Genomic DNA, 20,140 nt, shown 5'->3' with positions numbered 1-20,140 from the left:
AAAATCACTCTTCAATCAGTTGAATTAAAGATCCATAGATTGGGCCAAATGAGAAAAGTGTTCTTTCTTGTTATAGTAGACAGAAAAATAAGCTTTTTTTAACCTACCAATGCCTCATCCTAATATGGAGCCTTTTTCTACTTCTTAATAGGAATAAAAAGAGGAAGATACACACTTGGCATTTAGTTTGAAATCTGGTGGACAAATGATTTGTTAGCTGCTGTTTTTAGTGTAATAGATCTTTTGTTTCCAAAAAGCCTCTCTTCCTTCATACTTATGTTTACAAATGACTCTGGGGAAATTAGATCTTTTAAGTCATGTTTTCCTCTGGAAAAGTACAGTTTCTGCAGGGAAAGTAACATATATTCCCCAGTCTCTTGGATCAACATACACTTTTATGGGGTAAGCATTAGCAGATTAAAAAACACAGAAATGAGTTTTGAGTTTGTAGCACTTCACTTTCAGGCTCTATGTATGGAAAATACATTAATCAAACAATGAATAGATAATATTTGGATTCTTTAAAATTAAGACCAAGAATTTAACAAGCACTTAGTGCTGTTCCTGGTTCCTTTGAAGAATGGATTTTGGAATCTCATGGCTACTGTTACAAAAAGCAAGTCTCATCCTGTTCCTCATGGAATGTAAATGATCTTGTCTTTTGGATCCTGGAAAAACAGGAAGCTCTAATTGTAAAGCTTGGAATCTGATGTGATAGTTTCTTCAGTCCTGGGGCTTTCCAGGCTTTCAGCTGAATCCTGGGAGGTGGTGGATGTGAGGAAGTTGAATACAGGAGAATAGAACTGAGCTTTCAAATCAAGTTATCCCTGAGAAACTATTTAACTTGCTCTGCCTTCTGTTTGTGTTCTCTGCTCATAGGTGACATTAATGCTGCTAGATCAGAACAACCGGGAACATGTGATTGATGCCTTCAGGCCTGATGTGACATCTTCCTCTTTCCAAAGGCCAGTCAGTGATATGAACATTGCCAGTGGCTGCCCCCTCTTCTGTCCTGTCTCCAAAATGGAGTCAAAGAATTCTTATGTGCGCGATGACGCCATTTTCATCAAAGCCATCGTTGATTTGACGGGTCTTTAATGCCGCCTTTCCATCAACAAAACGGGAGCCTAGTGCCAGCCTGGTTTGGAAGTGTCTCAGGCAGGGGTCTCACCTCCACACCTGTGGGCAGAGCCCCCAACACACGCCAAGCTCATAGGGCAGAGGGGTGGGGCCAAGGCAGGCGTTCGGGGAAAGGCCCTGACCTTCAGCTGAGAGAGATATACAGGACCAAGAGAAGGCACTGGCTAGACCTTGGATATTAGAGGCACTTGGTTTAAGACTTGTCATCAGAGGGAGTCAGTGAATGGGCAACTACTTCTAGGAAATAGGCAATTCAACCCAGGACTGGTTTGAAATTTGCTGTGGGTCTGCAAGCTCCTGCCTATAAATGATACTTGATACACTATCTGTGTTGTTATAAGGGGGGTGGGGATAGCAGACTTACTTTAAGGGAGGGGGGGGTGGGGAAACATGTTAGTCAAGAAAGAAAGTATTTCTCTCTGGCACTGTGCTTAAAGGGCTCTTTCCAACAGGGTGGTTAGTTTAGACCCTGCAGCCTTGGTAGCACAGAGGAGCAGAAAAAGATACAGGAGAATTGACAAGAAAAGTCTGTCAAGGACCCACTGTGGCTCAAAAGGTGCCCCTTGCTGGCACCTGAGATTGTAGGAAATCACTTTGATCACCCAAATCTGATCATGCAGGGACACAAAGCCACATTAGGATGGTGGCAGTGATCCCGGGGATAGAATTGGCTCATAGAAGTAACTACTGATTAGCCAGCCAAAGAATTTTCTAACATGGCCTTTCATTAAAGGAAGGCCAATTCATTCTTTTGATTCCCTGCCTATCCCCACTTCATGTGGCAAAGGCTATCTGTTGGATGGCCATGCAGGGAAGTTGCTATGATAGGATATGATTAATCCTGTCCTTCAATCCCTACTAGTTTTAAACAAAATAGTTCCTACCATACTACATGGAGGGGGAGGAGGGAAGAATGAATAGGGATTATCAACCCTCTGGGCCCATGCCATTGATTTGTATTATCTGCATTATCAAATGAGAGAAACAATCACTATTAAATCTTTTTTTTTTTTAAGTATTTTTTGTGGATACTGACAAGCTGATATGCATTCAACTCCATGTCTCCCTGAATATTTGATACTCAATAGTTCTCTAGAATACCTCATTTATCTGGGATTTTTCCAGTATCATTTCCCCCCCATCACACATCCGTCACCTTCCTTTTTGGGGGCAGTTATTGCCTAGAAAACAGGTTATAGTCATTTGGTTACTTTGTTAGTGACCTTTGTGTAGGAAACCTGAACATAAGAAAATAAGTTGCCGTTATAAGGAAGCAGGCTAGAAGAAGGGTGATTGAGGGAAGAGTACTAGTCTCCTTGTGGTGCAAAAGTGAAGTAATCTAGATGTGGTAAGAGCCAATTTTAGGCTGGGAAAGACATAGATGTATTTGGGTGCTTTCTCCTCTTTGAACCCTTTATTTTATCTGAATCAGTACAAGAATTTGGAAAGTTGGGTCATCCCTGGCTGATGTTCAGTAACATTAGGGCTGAGATCCCATGGTTTGATGGGGAAGAAGAAGTCTCTGTTCTCTGCCTTCTAGTACAGGGCTCAAACCTTTCTGGTGATGGTCATCTTCCTTACATATCTATGTGAAAAAAAGATGGATAACAACAACCAAAGGTTTTAGAGTACCAATTATGGTGCAAACTATTCCTGGACCCCTAACCAGTGATTACCATTCTGTGATCCTGGTTCCATCCCCAGATTGGAATGTAATAAAGCATCAGTTAAATTTCAGATGCTGAAAAGCCAACAGTGAGGAAAAAATTTGACACAAAATTCGCAGGCTGTCTCACCTATCCGGAGGGATGAGTTTCATATATTTAAGTCATATTTATCCTAGGATCTTTCACGTGATAAGCTCATTCGATTGCCTAAATCTTAAGCACCTAATTATTTTTGAAGGCAGACTTATTTCTGCTAAATATCCTTTGAGAAGTCTGGAGTTTCCCAAAGTCCTCATTTCAGAGGAAAGGGCTAGTAAACTCATAGCCATATAATCTATGGCCCTGGGAGCCAGAATCAATGTTGGCCTGTTCTTCTTGCCTCTTGATTTCCTAAAGCAGAGGTAGGGAACATCCTACCTTTGAGCTGTATAAGGCCCAAGAAATAACAAGGCAATTGCAGGAAATGATGAGCTGAAATAAATACAACTTCCTGGTGCTCAAGTTCTGTAAGTTGATAATTTTGTGTGACCCATGAAAGATGTTATAAATATCCAAATGGTACTTGGCAGAAAAAAAGATTTTCCCACGTCCTGTCCTAAAAGGTGAAGGAGGTATTTACTCTTCAAATGTATCATTTGTCTTTTGAGTTATTGAGAGGAGAGGTGATTACAATCCTCCTGTACCATAAATGACCACTTAATTGACTGCACCAAATGCACATCTCCAAGCTCAACACTTTTGATGCTTTTTTAAAAAAATGTTCTATCAATGACTGGCATCACTGTCTTTTCCCAAATTCACCCTTCTACATGTAGTCAAGCAAAACACAACGCAGTAGCTGTGTCTAAAAATGGAGGACTAATTTTGTACAGTAACCCCCTTTGTGAGGAGGAAACATGCTAGTTAGTCCTCTGAAGTTTGAAGATTTCTTTACTCTTCCCTGTACTCCACCGACTACTGGCCTGATACCTAACACATAGTAAGCTTAATAAATTCTTGTTGCTTGAGAAAGTGGTTCCTAATAACTCCTGTGAAGTTTTTTCTTCACCCCCATTCCTTTTTTGAGGTAAAAATCTGACTAATGCAGATCAGTTCTGTTTCTATTAATTAGGACTTCTAAGGCAAAAATGACTTAGGATCCACATAAGTCAGTTTTTCATTTGATTATGAATCTGGAGGCTTTCTAAATAGATGTGGAATAGAGAAAAGCAGTTTCCTGATTAGCTTAGTTAAATTATAAATATCCTTTTTAGTGAAGAAAGCTTTATATATTCTCTTTGCACAATGTATTAATGGGAAATGACTAGAATTCATTTTTTTCCTGTTCCTGGGGCTTGCAGTGTACTCTGATAACCAACTTTAAATACATGGACTGTTTCTTAATTATGAAGCTATAGGTCCAAGAAAAAAGGGACCAAAATTATAAGGGGCGAGTTGTAACGTTTTAACTTTGAGAAAAATCTTAGGAAAATCATAATATTCTTCAGATAATTGCCCCAGAAGGAAAGTTCAATTGCAGAGCAGCAGATTATAACTCAACTTAAGAAAATGTATCCTAAGTTGGAGCTGTTCTGAGATGGAATGTACTGTCCCCAAAAAGACAGAGGAGACAAGGACAGAGGGGAATCACTAGACTTAAGACAGAAGAAACCTAGACGAATTTATCCAGTCCCTACTCAAATGAATCTCACAAGAGCAGGAGTTAGATGACTGAGGTCACTTTCAAATCTTAGATCTAAGGAATCAAAAATTGCTTGGTTTGGAGACACTTAGCAAATGAGATGAGCAGTTTTAAGTGGACATTTGTACTTTACAATTTTGACAAGAAGTTGTTATACTTAACCATTTATTCACCTCAACACTGGCTACTATAAGGGATGAAGCTGTGGCCCTTCTCTACTGCATGAAACTTCAGGCCATATGGACATCAAACTTGAGATCATGGAGCTGTCGTCGAACTTAAGCTGCCAATGTTGAGGTGGCAAAACAGCCTTACTTTTAGGCAGAGCCCTATCCCAAGTAGTTGTATACAACACAACACATATACAAAGCAAAACACAAGGGGTATTCAATGTTTATTCAGGGCTGGAGTGAGGTGCACTGGAGAGGCAGACATGCAGTTTGATCCCAGGACCCCACAAGGACCTATCCCAACAGTTTTCACCAAGGTAGATCCAACAACCCCTCCCTGCAGCTTCCCAGATTGGCCCCAGACTAAGTTACAAGCTACTTAGATGCTGGTGTTCAAAATAAGTTATTTAAGAAAAGAATGGGGCAAAGCCTCAGAGTATGGGGAAGGAGCCACCTCCGTCCCTGGACCCTGTAGTAACTGTACCATTCTTTAATAGGTTGAATCTGTCAACAGTGCCAACTGTTTGTAAATCCCCAGATAGGCCAAGGCAACAGAAAAGCTTCAGGTCCAAACTGGGTTCAACCACGCTATTCAGAAGCTCTTTCTAACCAAAGCAAGTCTCAAGGACCAAATGAACTCATTTGAGCCAGATTTGAGAAACATTTATCTTTAGTGAGTCAATGGGAAAATGTGAAATAAACTGTAGTGTTACAAAAAGAAAAAAAAGTGTAAAGTGAAAACCTCTAAGGAGATGAGTCCTTGATCAGAATGGTTGTCCCTAGCTTCCAGGTGAGTAGCGAGCAACTCCTCTGAGAGGGGGCCCAGGTCTACCTGATAAGCCCATACAACTAAGCTTTCTTACAAACCTCAAAAATTGGGAATCCTAGCTTTGAAATAGAACACATTGAAACCTAAGTAAAAGGAAGGTTCAAATAACCTATTTTGTAAAATTATTTCTAATCATAAATCCTACTCAGTTGTCCCTGTGCTAGAATTGAAGGAGTGAGGGTAGGGTGAGGAGGGTGGAGGTGAAACAATCTGTGTCTGAACTCTTCTTTCTCCTCTAATTCTGCCAACATTGCTATCCCACACAGACTGTGCCCCCCAAATGGTTCGTGTTAATGGCTAGGCCTCATCTTGTGGCAGAACTGCTGCAAGCTCAAGAATGGGAAAGGACTTCAGCTTGATACCAAGATGCCATCAACAAAAGAGGGTCCCGAACAAGTGGGTGATGGGCACTGTCACTTGGCAGGCTCTCTAGTCAATTCCTGAAGGAGAGCAAGATGGAAGTCTCTGCTTGGTGAGGCACGTGGTCCTCTGGGTCAGACCAGCCACACCAGTCTTGACTTCTCTCTGATTTGTTGATGGCCTGGGCACTTAGAACAATCCCCTGCAAACCAAGGTATCTGCTCCTCAGAAGAACTTGTCAGTTCAAGATAGTAAGATGGGATTCCTCAGCTCTTTTGGCTGCCCAGCCAGGAGAAGAAGAGTGGACGGCGCCGTGGACGAGAGGCTTGGTGGATGCGCACAGTGCGGGGAGACCGCCATACTTTGATGGTATTATCGTCACTGGCACTCAGCAACAGCTCCTGTTCCAGGGGACTGAAGGCCACAGAGTTGACCACATCTTTGTGCCGGAGCTTGGCCAAGCAGATATTGTAGTGTCGGTCCCAGACGTAGCCGTGTCGGTCTTCGGCACCACTGTAGGGTATATGTGAGACAGGATGAGTCAGAGCTAATTGGAGTTCGCCCCCAAACCCTTCACTTTGCCTCTCAACCCCAGAGTAGATAGTATAGGTATAATCCTAATCTGAGAGAAAGGCCAAGATCCCTGTAGTAGGAGCCTAAAGTAGCTAGGCTATTTTACTGCTTGGGCCCTTCCCTATCATGACTGCCCTGCCTCATATTGCCCTATACTGCAAGCTCTGTTCCTTGGCTTCTATTATACTTAATGCTTAGCAACTCTTTTCCCATCCTGCATCCTATTCATATGATCTCCTTGTATAAATGAGTAGAAATCACCTAAACCCAGATTTCCCCAAGTAATTTCCCCACCTCAGTTGGGATAGAAGTCTTCCTTCTTCCCTCACCACATTCCCCCCAAAGAAATCTTGTCAATTCCACCTGGGATGGGAACTTAAATGTATGGATTTGGGCTTCCTGGGGGATGGACGGTACCTGGCAACAAAATCCCTGCTGACATCAAGGAAAATGAAGAAGCACTCATCATTGGGAGTATAGGCACGGTGGGCCCTGAGGGCCCTCTTCACCTCCTTCATAGTCTTAAGGTCAAACACGTGTAAGTCAATCTCCTCAGCAATAGGTGGCGGTTGCATGGGGTCTGACACCACTGAGCCACTGGGCCACGAGCGGCTGTTGACATACAGGTACCTGGGTAAGGAGAATGAGGAGTTTGGATCTCAAAAAAGGAACCATTGATTTCCCAATGAGGGCAACCCCTGCCTGAGTCAATGACCAATTCCTGCCCCTAGGAGTCAGCTTGGTTGGTAACTTGCTCCCCAATCGCACCTGTGGTCAGGTGACAGGCCCATCCCAATGATGTGTCCGTGGATATCGATCACATGATCCAATGAGTCAAAGAATTCATCTGAACGCCGCTCCTCTCCCAGCACTGGCCCTGCTGTTGTCATTTGGTGAGGAAGGATCTGCTTAATCCCTGATGGGGAAGAGAAAAGATTTAAGGTGAAAGGGCAACAAAAGACAGGCTGTTAGTAACGGTAGTCTGCATAAGTCTCAAGTCTTTTCTATTTCCACTCTACCCTAAATATTACTACTTCTGTCCCTACCACCAAAAGCAGTACTTAAGATAGCTGGACTATCTAAGACAGAATATCAGAGCCCAGGGGTACAAAAGCAATAGAAAAAAGAGTAAAGATAAGTATCAATGAAGACATCTAAAATTGCTCTGGAGCTTTTAACTTTTTTTTCCAAAGGGTTAAGTAACTTAGGTTCTCGTTTCTTTAGTATCTCCAGAAGGACATGTATCATCTCTAGTTTATAAGTGTGGAAACTGAGGAAGGATAAGTGATTTAAGTTGTCATTTATCCTTTTTCAGTCATTTCTACACTTCATGACCCTGTTTGAGGGTTTCTTGGCAAAGATATTGGCGTTGTTTGCCATTTCCTTCTCCAGCTCATCTCCAGAAAAGAAACTGAGGCATGAGAAGCTAAGGCAAACGGTAAAATGACTGGCTCAGGCTCACACAGCTGTCTGGGGTCAGATCTGAATTCAAGAAGGTGAGTCTTCCCAAATTAAGACCTAGTACTCTTATTGATTTCATCCCCTCATTGCCCTTTTAAGTTACTCAAGAGGTAAAGCAAAGAACTAGCACCAGAGTTGAGAAGAGGCCAGAGACACCTTCTAAAATAGTGCTGGGCCAGAGGTATAAAGAAGCTACGTCTATCAGTTTATAGAGCCATGAGTATTTGTGTTATATCTCTACCTCCTTCATTCAGCTGGGAATTACTACTTCTGAAGCTTCACTGGGCTCTTTAAGTCTCACAGGTAGTTATCTACCTGGAAATGGCCACTTAAAAGTTGTAACACTGCCACCTTGTGGTTCTGAAGAGCACTACCAGGCATAAAACAGAACTGGGGTCCTCCTGGTCTTCTTTCCTCACTAACTCCACTCTTCAATTCCTCAATCTGACTTCTGCCCCCTCCAATTTGAGAATTCTATTTATGCCCAGTTGTTTCTTCCTTTTCTTGAGCACCTAGATAATTTCTTTATCCTCTGGGCCTCCTCTGATCTCATCTCTCTTTTTCCTTCAAGTTAACACAAATGCACTGTCTGTATGGCATGCTCTCTCTCCTGACCTTCCCTTGGCACCATGAGGTTATATCAGCTTATCCTGGTACCTATCTGGTGTGGGGAATAGGTGAGGCAGCCAGTGGTAAAGATCAAATATTTCTTCTTATCATTGCTCTCTATGTTGGCCTCTGGAGCTTTGGTCCGTCTCTGGGCCAGAAACTCTGCAACTTTGCTCTCCAGCTCCTGCTCTGACAAGACGGGTCGAGCCCGCCCTTCCATGATATCATCTAGGAAGCGCCGCAACCCCTCCTTGGAGCCCCGCAGGGACTGGGTCTCTGTTGGGGGCTGATCCCAGCCATCTTCTTCCTCATTATCACTGCCCAGGTCAAAAACCCGACAAGGAGAGGTGGTGACAGAAGCCGGCTGGGGTCCGGCATCCAGCAGGAGGTCAGGGTTGTCATAGCGACTGCAGTCTGCCACCATCACAGTGCGGATTGTGCTGGCATTGAGGTTCTGGATTTTAAAGAGCCGCTTCACCACATTAACATTCTCTGACTCGACATCCTGGAGGAAAGGACAAACTAAAAGTAAGAAGCATTCTAACTGCATTATGAAGTCAGTATTGGCTCAAAATTAGGATACCTGCAGAAACCTGAGAGGAAGATTTATTAGTCTCATAGGAGGGAAGATACCTCGCAAGGTTGAACAGCCCAATTGTGTCTCAGAAAATCAGGATTATAAGTATATATAATCCCCAACTTTGGATAAGATCTTCCTCTAGACCTGATGTCATGTAAGAGCCCTACCCATAAAACAATCCAAGGGCCTCTATTCCCCTTAATGCTAGAGTCCTCCAAGAATTTCAAGAGTGTCTGCCCGACCTGAAAGGCATTGTTGAGCCAGAGCACAGAGCAGGATGTGATGTCTCCAATCCGGTGCAGATTCCCAGAGATCAAGTTGGTTTCATTAAGCCAGCATCCAAACACGTCATATGGCTTATTTCGTACTCGTGAGAGGAGAGCAAAGTTGTCTGTTGAGCAGAGAGGAAAGAAGTAAAGGAAAGGGTAAAATAAGCCAGGGATGAAGCTGGGGCTGAATGGGAGGGCAGGAGTGGTGTTTGTCCCTCTACTTTTGGAGAAGAGAAGGCTCTCTCTGGGGAGCCCCTGGGAAGAAAAGAAAAATACTTCATCTGGCAAAGGGAACTGGGGGCAGTTATTGTGGGGAAGGTACACAAATGGGGGATGGCTCTATATTCTTACCCAAGCTGATGACAGCAATCTCTCCTGATGAAGAATTGTGGGGCCCCAAGAAGACTCCTGACACAAGGAGCAGTGTGTCATCCTGGTTGAACTGGGAAAACTGGGTGTAACTCCAGTTGTAAGGCCTCATGTTGGAACTATGCAGGAGTGAGATGGCCAGGTCATTGTTCCAGATCTGTGAGAACAAAAAGAAAGACAGAAAGGGGACTCATGCTTCAAAGGGTGAGATGCCCATTAACAACGTCATTCACTTTGTCAGACAAATCTTAAAAGCCAATATGACAGGAAGAGTCAAAGCTGGGTACATCCTAAGGCAAGATTCCTATTCCAGCTTGGGTCACTACAATCTGATTTCCACAAATCAGTGTAATTGTTCCACACTCAATACTACCTTATGAATGCATCCCAAGGAGCTAACTAGTAAGTCCTGATAGCTCAGCTCTGTGTGCAATGGTTCCCATTTCCTTCAGGTGGAAAAAAGGCCCAGAAAAAACTATCCTGAAAGCTGACGAACTCTCCTCCTCAAGTTGGGTGGGGATTCTGATGTGACTCAGACCGGTAGAGGGGATAGCAAGAGATAAAGGGGCTTCACATTTAACTCCAGCAATTTGAGCAGAGCTATAAGGTAACTGAGTGAGTTTCTCACCAGATCATCTATAAGGAACCCTAAAGCTGGGGGTTACTGACCAATTTCCCAAAGTAACCTCCTCTTAAGTAATATCACTATATGGCTCAAGATCACGGGCTAAAAGATGAGTTCAGATTGGGAGGTGATTTCAGCCCCAAAGAAATCTAACTAGCTAGGCTTTAGTGTGGCCACAATTTTAACTTCTCCCATCTTTTCTCTCAAGTTGGATGCTAGGACTTAAAAGGCTAACAACTATCCAGAATTGTCAGCCAGGCCAAAGTATAAATTGAAAGCTTCATATTCTTTCCATTGTTAATGTTTTAATAATTTTCCTTGTAATTATATATAAAACTCACTTATGATTTTCCAAAATATCCATTTGTACCTAGGTTTATGTTTGACTCAAAAAATTATTTTGACTCAAGATGCCAGACTCATCTTAAGACATGGGTCTATTTTGGCAAAGGACTTTGGTTAGGGCTCCCTAGAGAGGGTGTGGGGCCCCAGGGAATACAAGAGCCATTGACTTTCTCCATCACTAAATCTACAGCACCATCTGCCAATTTTCTTAACACTTTCCTGAAGTCAGATTATAACTATACCCCCAGGACAATCTGGCCAGAAGGCAGTAGTGACAACTGACCTTGGCCAGTAGTCATGATTATTTTTGGACACAAAGCAATGTCACCCATGCTAGATCTCTATCCCAGTATTCCCAAGAAGATGGCACCTTGGTTCAACAGGAACAGTAGTCCAAAGTACTCTGCAGGCTCTAAGCCTTACCTTTACAGTACAGTCCTTGGAACAGGATGCAAACAGGTATCCTGTATGTGAAAAGCTGAGATGGAGGACCTGATCAGTATGTTCTCTCAAGGTCTGTACTTCGACACAAGGGATGGTGTCATAGAGCCTCTGAAACTCCTCATACCAGGAGACAGCAGCTGTACCACACAAAGCCAAAGGATGGTATCATTTTGGGAGCAATAGGGCAAAAAAAGAGGAAGGTACAAATGATTTCTAAAGAGCAAACTTGTTTTTTTATAGAATGACCTAATAAAAATAGCCATCGACTGTGCTCTGGTGACTTACTGGCAAGACCCCAACTCCCCCAAATCTGCATACAAATTACCAAATATAAAGCTCCATAAATATACTGTGTCTCCCCAAGACACTAATATACTGCTCTCTACACAGAAGGCATCTGAGAACCTGTGGGACCTTAGGTGAGTCAATTTCCCTTTTCAATTTCCTCTTCTATAAAATTCAGGAGTTAGACTAGATTATCTTTGTCTCTTCTAGCTTTAAATCTATGGCCCTGGGTAAAGTTATTCCACTCTGACCAGGGGCCAGTCATCAGCAAGCTGTGACACAAACTTCATATATCTCAAGCCCAATATTTAGCTCTAAAGCTTAAAAAAAAAAAAAAAAAAAAAACACCTTCTCCTTCCCCCAGGGAAGATGGTGCTCAATGTCAACCTTAACATCTATTAACTGACCTGGATGACGGGGGACATCTCGGGCCACTTGGTAGTATCGGTAAAACAGCTCCTTCCACAGGAACTCATCTCGAGACACTGCCTGCCACTGGCGGCACACCAACCCTGCAGCTAGCACATCTTCATGGCTCAGGCTCAAGAAGATCTGGTAAATAATACTGTCTGGAAGGAAGGGGTTGCCCCCATCATCCATCGTGTCATTCTGTCCCCAAGGACTCTGAAATCACATGCACCTGAGTCAGACAAAATAACAAGAATGGGGACAAGACAGTGGTATAATAAAAACCAATAAGAACAAAACTGACATTTATATATCTCATTCGATCTTCACAACAACTTGAGCTAGGCAATATAGATATCATACCTATTTTGTAAACCAGTCAAACTTTTATTAAGCATTATGTGCTAGGCACTGGGCTAAGCACTGGGGATACAAGGCTGGCAAAGAGAGTTCCTGCCCTCAGAGATAATCCAATGATGAAAATTTAAGGCCCAGAAGATGACTATGGTCACATAATAAGATTGAGAAATATTTTTTATTTAAGACTTCCTGATCCCAAATCTAGTCTGGTTGCCTGATCTAGTGAGGACTAAGGAGCTAAGGAGAAATGAATAAGCAAAGAAACACCAGGAACAGAGTGTCTGGGGCTCTGAGGCTCTGGGACTCAAGTAGTTGCCCTGTTTCTCATAGTAATCGAATGTTCATTAAATACTTGCTACCTGCTAGAAACTAAGTTAGGTATTGAAGATACAATGATAAAAGTTAAATTCCTACCTTCAAGAAGGATCTAAGCAGGAAACAAGGATAATACTAGAAGCTACCAAAGATTAAAACCACACAAAGATTCTTGGGACATTATTCTGTGTATTTAAAAAAAATAGGTAATTTTGGGGGGAGTAGAGGAGATAGGGAGCTATATGTACATTGTGTGTGGGGGGGTGAATATTAATCTGAGTTGGCACTTTTAAGAAAACTGGGAATTCTAAACACTAATTATGTTAAGGCCCTGGAAACTAGATTTTTTGCAATTATACCAATAAATGTGCACTGAATATTTGCTGAATGCTAAAATCTAAACAACTATACTATGATCACCATCAGCTCCGGAATTTTTACCCACGAGTGAATGGGGGACTCTTCTACAATTTTCCAAGGACGTATCAATAATCTAAGGATAAGGAAAAGACCACCTCAGGCTTGCATTATTGCCTGTCTTCTTCCAGGCTAACAATCTCTGTGTCATTGGCTTTCTATGGACTTGACCTTGAAATTACTGAGGAGCAGGGTCTTAGACAAGGATTTTTGAGTACAAAACAAAGGGTGCCAGGCCAAACTAAGGCCCTGGACTTATCCGCTTTGAGAATTACTCCAGCCTGGGACCCCTTCTAAATGCCTCCTAATGACCTTTTCTCAAGAGGAAAAGCAAGCCACCTCTACCACCAGGGACAAAACTTTTCAGAACCCTGAAAAAATGAGGCAGGTCAGAACTATGGGCTATCTTGTCCAAGGAAGGCCAAAGGGAGCTGATCCTTGATTTCTGAAACCTAGGTCAAAGTCAAGACTTTATCTGTGTGAAGAATCTTCTAGGCAACAGACCAAAATGTGATGATTTCTCTGGTTAGGAAACTACAACTACTTGCAACAGTGGATGAGAGAACAATGGAAAATTGGAAATCAAGGTGTAAGCAAAATAAGGAGCCTGCCTACCACCCAGGGACTGAGACACATGCTTACCGGACAGAATAGGAGGCTCCGCTAATTTCTAGATTATATAAATGAACTCGGGTTATTGGCAGGATTTTGTTAACGAAGAGTTTTAATCCAAATCCCTGGAAATTAAGGGTCTCCTCATACCTTGTCATCACAGGGATCCAAATGTGGGGTATAGTTTAATAATGGCTATAACGATACTTGCGGTGGGAAGTAACTTTGTGCAAGGGCAGGTGGGGGCCTCGGTGGGAGGGCTGGGGCAGGAGACGGGGGTGCAGGAAGCCTTGTCTGGGTGGGAGAGCAGGGAAGCAGAGAACAGAACGGACGGCAAGGAGGCGAGGTTTGAGAAGGCGCTGCGGGGGAAGGATGGGGGCCCGCCGGGCATTCTCCAGGAAAGGGATCCCGTAAGAGAGATGCTGTTCAGGGCGCGGAGCGCTGTGGGATCAGGCTGAGGCCCCCAGGGGGTCACTTTGGGGGGGGGGATATCTCTTAAGGGTCTACGCGGGGCATTCTGTGGAGGAGGGTCCCTGGAGCGATCATTCCCGAGCAGGAGTCCCTACTGGGGGGCGCTCTGAGAGTGAGGTGTCCGGGACGCAGACTGGAGGGGGGGGCCCTCTGAAGGTGAGGAGTCTGTTAGGAAGGTGGGCCCCGGGAGGGGGAGGGGGAGGCGTCAGTTGGGAAGGTGGGGGGGTCTCCCTAGGGAGGGGCTCTCTGAGGATGAAGTCTGTTGGGGAAGGTTCCCGAAAGGGGTCCCTACTGGAAGCTCCATCAGTAGTGATGCATCTGTTGGGAAGGGTCCCCGCGGGGGGTCCCTCGGGAGAGTGGGGGGCCTTGTTGGAGGACTGGTCCTTTGCGGTAAGGTATTCAGGGAGGCGGGAGAGTCCCTGTTGGGGGTCAGGGAGGTCCCCGCGGGGGGGAGATGTGTCAGGAACTGGGCTGGGGTGGGGGGGTCCCCGCAGGGGTGGGAGTCCTGCGGGGAGGAGGCCTGCCTCGGCGGGGCGCTGTCGGGGCGCGCTCCCAGTGGGAGAGAGGCCCCCGCTGGCGGGGCGAGGCCGCAGGACGCGCTCCCCCACTCACCCCACGGGAGCCGCCACACGGAGCCGGAACCGAAGCCGGAGCCGGGTCGAGGAGGGGGGCGGGGCTCGAGGGGAGAGGCGAGAGAAGCCCCGGGCCGGGCCGCTCTGCCCCCGGCCCCCACTTCCGCTCGCGCGCCGAGTCGCCGCAGCCGTCGCTCTCTCCGCGTCTCTATGATGTGGGTCCTCCCCAGGCTGGATGCCTCGAACCCAGAAGCATCGATGGTGGCTCCTCCCAGCCGTCTCACCCCGCCCTCTCCCCCTCCCAGGCTGTAGCAGTTCTGCCGCTCGTGCTCGGCCCTCTGCGCCTGCGCAAAGCCGAGCCCTTTCCCCAACCACGATTGCCATCGGCCACCAGGAGGCGGCAAGGTTACGTTCCTGAGCCGTAGCAATGAGTACAGTCCGTTCTTTGCACGGGTCAAAAACTGAAACCGAAAGGTGGGGTGGTCTGCCCCAGGTCACGGAGCTCCTAACGACGGCGGCTAGAGGTCTTACGAACGGAGCTTGAAGGCTCGCAGTGCATCCCCCCCCCCCGCACGCGCTCAGAGACACGGCGCGCTCTCATTTTCTCCTCATCCCATTTCCGGGAGGCAGGTGCTCCTGTTACCCCATTTTACAGATGGGGAAATCTAAGAAAAACGGAGGCCTCACGGAGTTAGTAAGTCTGAAGCTGGATTTGAACTCAGGTCCGGTGCTTCTCTACTACGCCTCCTAGCTGCCCAGTAAGGTCCGAGGTCATTTCTTTATCCGGGATACCTGCTGGTTAGTAAAGTAAGGAGGGGCAGCTAGGGGGCGCAGGGGGGAGAACCCCAGCCCGGAAGTCAGGAGGACCCGGATTCAAATCTGGTCTCAGACACTTAACACTTCCTGGCTGTGTGACCCTGGGCAAGTCGCTTACCCAAAGCAAAAAAAAAAAAAATAGAGTAAGGGAAACAGAATCTGAACCGAGGCTCTCTGACTTCAGATCCCCAGCTCTTTCCCCCCGCGTCTCTGTGCCTCATGCAAGGACTCCATTAGGAGGCTTCAAGCCAAGGCTGGAGGACACTTGCTAGGGCCATCCGCCAATGGGTCGGGCGGGAGATTCAGGGAGTAAAGTTTAAAACATTACGTCATCGTTATCACTGGACACGGGGACAGAATCCACGGAGGGAGGGGGGGGGGCAGCAAAAGAGAGTCTCAGAACCCACTCCGCTAATCCGGGATAACCGCGTCTGAGCCAACGGAGGAATTGTCCAATCCAACCTCCTCGTTTTATAGATGAGCGAACCGGGGCCCAGACAAGCGGGGCACCTGATCCCACCCTTCTAAATTCAGTGCTCCTTCCGCCATGTTTTTTCTCTGACCCGGAAGTCTCTGTTCATTCCCTCTTTCTTTCCGCTTGCAATGCTCCACCCATACCCCTTTCAGCCTTTGCTTGCTGAATCCCTACTCATCTCTTTAGAAAACATTTCCTCAGACAAACTATATTAAGCATACATCCACGGTCGATTCTTTAGCAATTCAGAAAAGCGCACCTATGGGGTGTGTGCAATTGAAGAGTTTGGTGATGGAAAAGTACTTTTCCAATTTTTTTTTTTTAAATAGACATTTCTTTATGAAACCTATTGGGAGAGAAAAATGAGAACAAGAGGGGAAATGAGAGAAAAAAAATAGAATGAAAAGAAAGAAAAAAGTGAACGTGTGTTGATTGACATTCCGTCTTCAAGAATTACTTTTCAAAATATTTGAATAATAGAAAATTGTATTGAATCAAAGAATAGGTGTTGCGGCCTGTTGGTGCTGCCGGTTGATTCTTTAAAGTTTTAAAGTCCAGAAATATAATGTCTTTGAAAATGGAAGTTTTTATTTAGTTAGTTAACTAGTGAATATGATACATTTTGTTTATGCGTATATATCTAGTATAGTTTTGATGAACTTGATAATGTTTTAAGTTATAGGATACAGCATATTAATAGCTAAATATTATGCTGAATCACAAAGTTATTATCACTGAACTATTAATTTAGATTAATTAATTAATTAAATGATTAGCTTGATAGCTGCTTAAGATAGATGGGTGTAACATAGACAAGGAAGTTAATCTTAAAGTTTAAACCCTGATTTTTTTTATTTATAATGGACTACTCTGTATAATTAAAAAAAAAATGCCTGCCCATTCTTAGAAGTCTAACACAAATGTTCCTTTAAGCATGAAACCCTCCCTGGTCAGAAATGATCTTCCTCTCACCTTAGACATTCACATAACATTTTGTCTCCTCTTTATGCATTAATCATAAAACATTTTATATTATAGTTGTTTTGTTTATATGTATTCTCCTCCAAATAAACTGTAAGTCCATGATTTTTCTTTCTTTTAAAAAAAATTAGTATTTTTGGAACTCGATTTGGAACTCAAAAGTTTATTCCTTTTTCCTCTTCCCCACTCCTTAAAATGACAAGCAATTTGGTAAAGGTTAAATTTGTGCAATTACATAAAACATATTTCCAAATGAGTCATGTTGTGAAAAAAACATGAAAAAAAAAAAAGTGAAAATAGTATGCTTTCATCTATATTCAAACTCTATTAGTTCTTTCTTTGGATGTGGATAGCATTTTCCATCATTAGTTCTTTGGAATTGTTTTGGATCATTGTATTGTTGAAAATGACTAAGTCATTACAGGATTGTTATTATAACATTCTCCTGGCTCTTCTCATTTCACTATACATTAGTTCATATAAATCTTTCCAGGGTTTTCTGAAATCATTCTACTCTTCATTCTTACAGCACAATAGTATCCCATAACAATCATATACCACAATTTGTTCAACTGATGGACACCCCCTCAATTTCCAATTTTTTATAAAGGTCCAGAATGTGTAAATTTTCTTTCTCCTTCAGTGCTGAGCACAGGGCTCGGTGGTTAATAAATCTTTGTCAAATGGATGATTTCAGCCACTAATATAAGCAGCTTCTGTCAAAGTCCTCCTCTGATGCCTTGTTGAGAGATTATAAATTCCCTGAAGATAATGTCTTTCATATATACTTTAGCTTCTCTGTTGCTTGCTCATATCAGACATTGAATGAATATTTAATGAATTGAACTGAATCCTGTCACGAAGATAACTTTAAGTTCTTAAAGGCTGTTCCATTAGGGAACAAATAGACTTAAGTGAGCTGGAAAGGATTTTAGAATTGGGCTGGTCAAGAACTAGGCATGTGATTGTCTTGCAAGGCAAATTCAGAGATGTTCATCACCAGAGGTTTGGCACTTAGAGAAATATTTTTTTTAAAAAACTTTTGAAAGACTGTCTGCTAAGACACAAAAGTCTGGCAGTCTTCTGCTTTATTATTCTGAATGTCACTCTCCTCATTTATAAAATAGTCACAGTGATATTTTTACTTTCAACCTTAAGCAGTAGGTTGATGTAGACTAGTGGATAGAAAGCTAGCATTAGAGATGGAAGCTCTGTCTTCCCTCTTTCAGGCACTGTCTTGGAGAAGTCAGCTCATCTCTCACTGCTCCAGGACCTATGCAACTACAGACTATAGTTACAGTGAAGATGCTAATCTGCTTTGTTGGAGGGAGTTTCCTTACCTGGAAATTCTCTTTCCCTCTCCCCCCCCCCCTTTTTTAAAAAAAATCATTATAGCTTTTTATTTAAAAACATATGTATGGGTAATTTTTCAACATTGACCCTTGCCAAACCTTCTTTCCAACTTTTCCCCTCCTTCCCCCCACCTCCTGCCCTAGATGGCAGGTAATCCAATACATGTTAAATATGTTAAAGTATATATTAAATACAATATATGTATATATATTTATACAGTTATCTTGCTGCACAAGAAAAATCGGATCTAGAAAGAAAGAAAAAAACCCGAAAAGGAAAACAAAAATGCAAGCAAACAATAACAGAAAAGAGTGGAAATGCTATCTTGTGGTCCACACTCATTTCCCATATTCTCTCTCTGGATGGAGATGGCTCTCTTCATCACTGAACAATTGGAACAGGTTTGAATCATCTCATTGTTGAAGAGAGTCACATCCATCAGAGTTGATCATCATATAATCTTCTTGTTGCCATGTATAATGATCTCTTAGTTCTGCTCATTTCCCTCAGCCATTTTCCAACTGATGGGCATCCACTCAGTTTCCAGTTTCTTGCCACTACAAAAAGGGCTCCACAAACATTTTTGCACCTGTGGGTCTTTCCCCTCTTTAAGATCTCTTTAGGATATAATCCCAGTAGAAACACTGCTAGGTCAAAGGGTATATACAATTTGACAACTTTTTGAGCGTAGTTCCAGATTGTTCTCCAGAATGATTGGATTCATTCACAACTCCACCAACAATGCATCAATGTCCCAGTTTTCCCACATCCCCTCCAACGTTCATCATTCTTTTTTTCTGTCATCTTAGCCAATCTGAGAGGTGTGTAGTGGTATCTGGGAGTTTTCTTAATTTGCATTTCTCTGATCAATAATGATTTAGAGCACCTTTTCATATAACTACAAATAGTTTCAATTTCTTGATCTGAAAATTGTCTGTTCATATCCTCTGACCATTTATTAATTGGAGAATGTCTTGATTTCTGATAAATTTGAGTCAGTTCTCTATATATTTTGGAAATGAAACTTTTATCAGAACCTTTGAATGCAAAAATGTTTTCACCTGGGAATTCTCTAGATCAATGAGGTCAAAGGTCCAGGCCCAATCCCATTATCGACTTTACAAGATTATTACAAGGAAATGAGAGCTACTGCTAGCACAATTTGGTAGGAAGAATAGGACACACTAGGAAACATGTCCTACCTAATACTTTGGTGAATCTAGCATTGCTCTTCTATAGGGTTTCTCTCCACTAGAGGAAGAAAGTAGACTTTTCCTTCATACTTTTTATCTCATGGATTTTATGTCCGCGTTTTCCCATAAAGTCTCCATAAAGGAAACACTCATCTCTGGAGTCTCTCCATTGGTTCTTTTGTGGAAGAAAGGCAGGACAAACATACCTTTCATTCTGTCTGACTGTCTGTCTAGTGCTATCTCTCATTCTCACCAACTAGTCTTTTCTGGACATGCATTCCTTACCTACATGCTATACTTTTTTACTGCTCCTTGAATATCAGTTTCCTTACAATGACCATATATATTTCCATTTCTTTTTGGGTGTGTTGTAATTTTAACGTTATGGTCCTTTTAAATTGTGCATGGGATTGCTGAGAGCAAAATGGAGTAATGGGCAGGGAGCTGATTTTGGAGCCAGGAAGATGGGCTCCTAGACCCATTTCTTACATAAGCTAGTTGTGTATGGACATCTGAATCACACAATATTCTGGACAACTCTCTAACACTGCAAGCTATCGTCAAGATGCTGAGTATCTGATATTCATTGGTAGAGTAAGTTTCTATACTAGAAATTCTCTATACTTGTATAATTAGTGATATAAATCTTTTCTCTACCCTGCTACATATTTATGTGTATGTGCATATATGTAATCTTGCTAAAATAAATATAATCTACTAACTATAGTACTTAATGACTTATTAAGAGAAACAAGTTATT

General features: G+C 43.2%; 2 protein-coding genes across 9 annotated transcripts in view; one reads left to right on the top strand and one right to left on the bottom strand.

The window, feature by feature from the left end:
- Positions 1–5,272, top strand: part of TRAF2 (TNF receptor associated factor 2) — a 66,298-nt gene extending 61,026 nt beyond the window's left edge. For 4 of the 5 annotated variants that reach the window (XM_031951968.1, XM_031951965.1, XM_031951967.1 and 1 more), the window contains one exon: positions 880–5,272. In XM_031951968.1, the coding sequence (XP_031807828.1) occupies positions 880–1,098 (219 nt within the window). In that variant the 3' untranslated portion in view covers positions 1,099–5,272. The remainder of the gene's footprint in view (positions 1–879) is intronic. The other variant, XR_004231937.1, reaches the window with a different exon arrangement.
- The window catches only part of FBXW5 (F-box and WD repeat domain containing 5), a 39,604-nt gene continuing 24,329 nt past the window's right edge, over positions 4,866–20,140 (bottom strand). Inside the window, exons 1-9 of one of the 4 annotated variants that reach the window (XM_031951972.1) lie at positions 14,603–14,823; positions 11,815–12,031; positions 11,102–11,259; positions 9,691–9,865; positions 9,313–9,461; positions 8,539–8,995; positions 7,189–7,336; positions 6,838–7,050; positions 4,866–6,360 (exon numbers count right to left, since the gene is read on the bottom strand). In XM_031951972.1, the coding sequence (XP_031807832.1) occupies positions 6,114–6,360; positions 6,838–7,050; positions 7,189–7,336; positions 8,539–8,995; positions 9,313–9,461; positions 9,691–9,865; positions 11,102–11,259; positions 11,815–12,007 (1,740 nt within the window). In that variant the 5' untranslated portion in view covers positions 12,008–12,031; positions 14,603–14,823 and the 3' untranslated portion in view covers positions 4,866–6,113. Of the gene's footprint in view, positions 6,361–6,837; positions 7,051–7,188; positions 7,337–8,538; positions 8,996–9,312; positions 9,462–9,690; positions 9,866–11,101; positions 11,260–11,814; positions 12,158–14,602; positions 14,824–20,140 lie in introns of those variants that run through there. The other 3 variants (XM_031951970.1, XM_012554063.3, XM_031951971.1) reach the window with 3 other exon arrangements.

This window comes from Sarcophilus harrisii, chromosome 2 (assembly GCF_902635505.1).
Source record: "Sarcophilus harrisii chromosome 2, mSarHar1.11, whole genome shotgun sequence".
NCBI lineage: Eukaryota > Metazoa > Chordata > Mammalia > Dasyuromorphia > Dasyuridae > Sarcophilus > Sarcophilus harrisii.
Note: the sequence above shows the minus strand (reverse complement) of the source record. Positions and strands in the feature narration are given on the sequence as shown.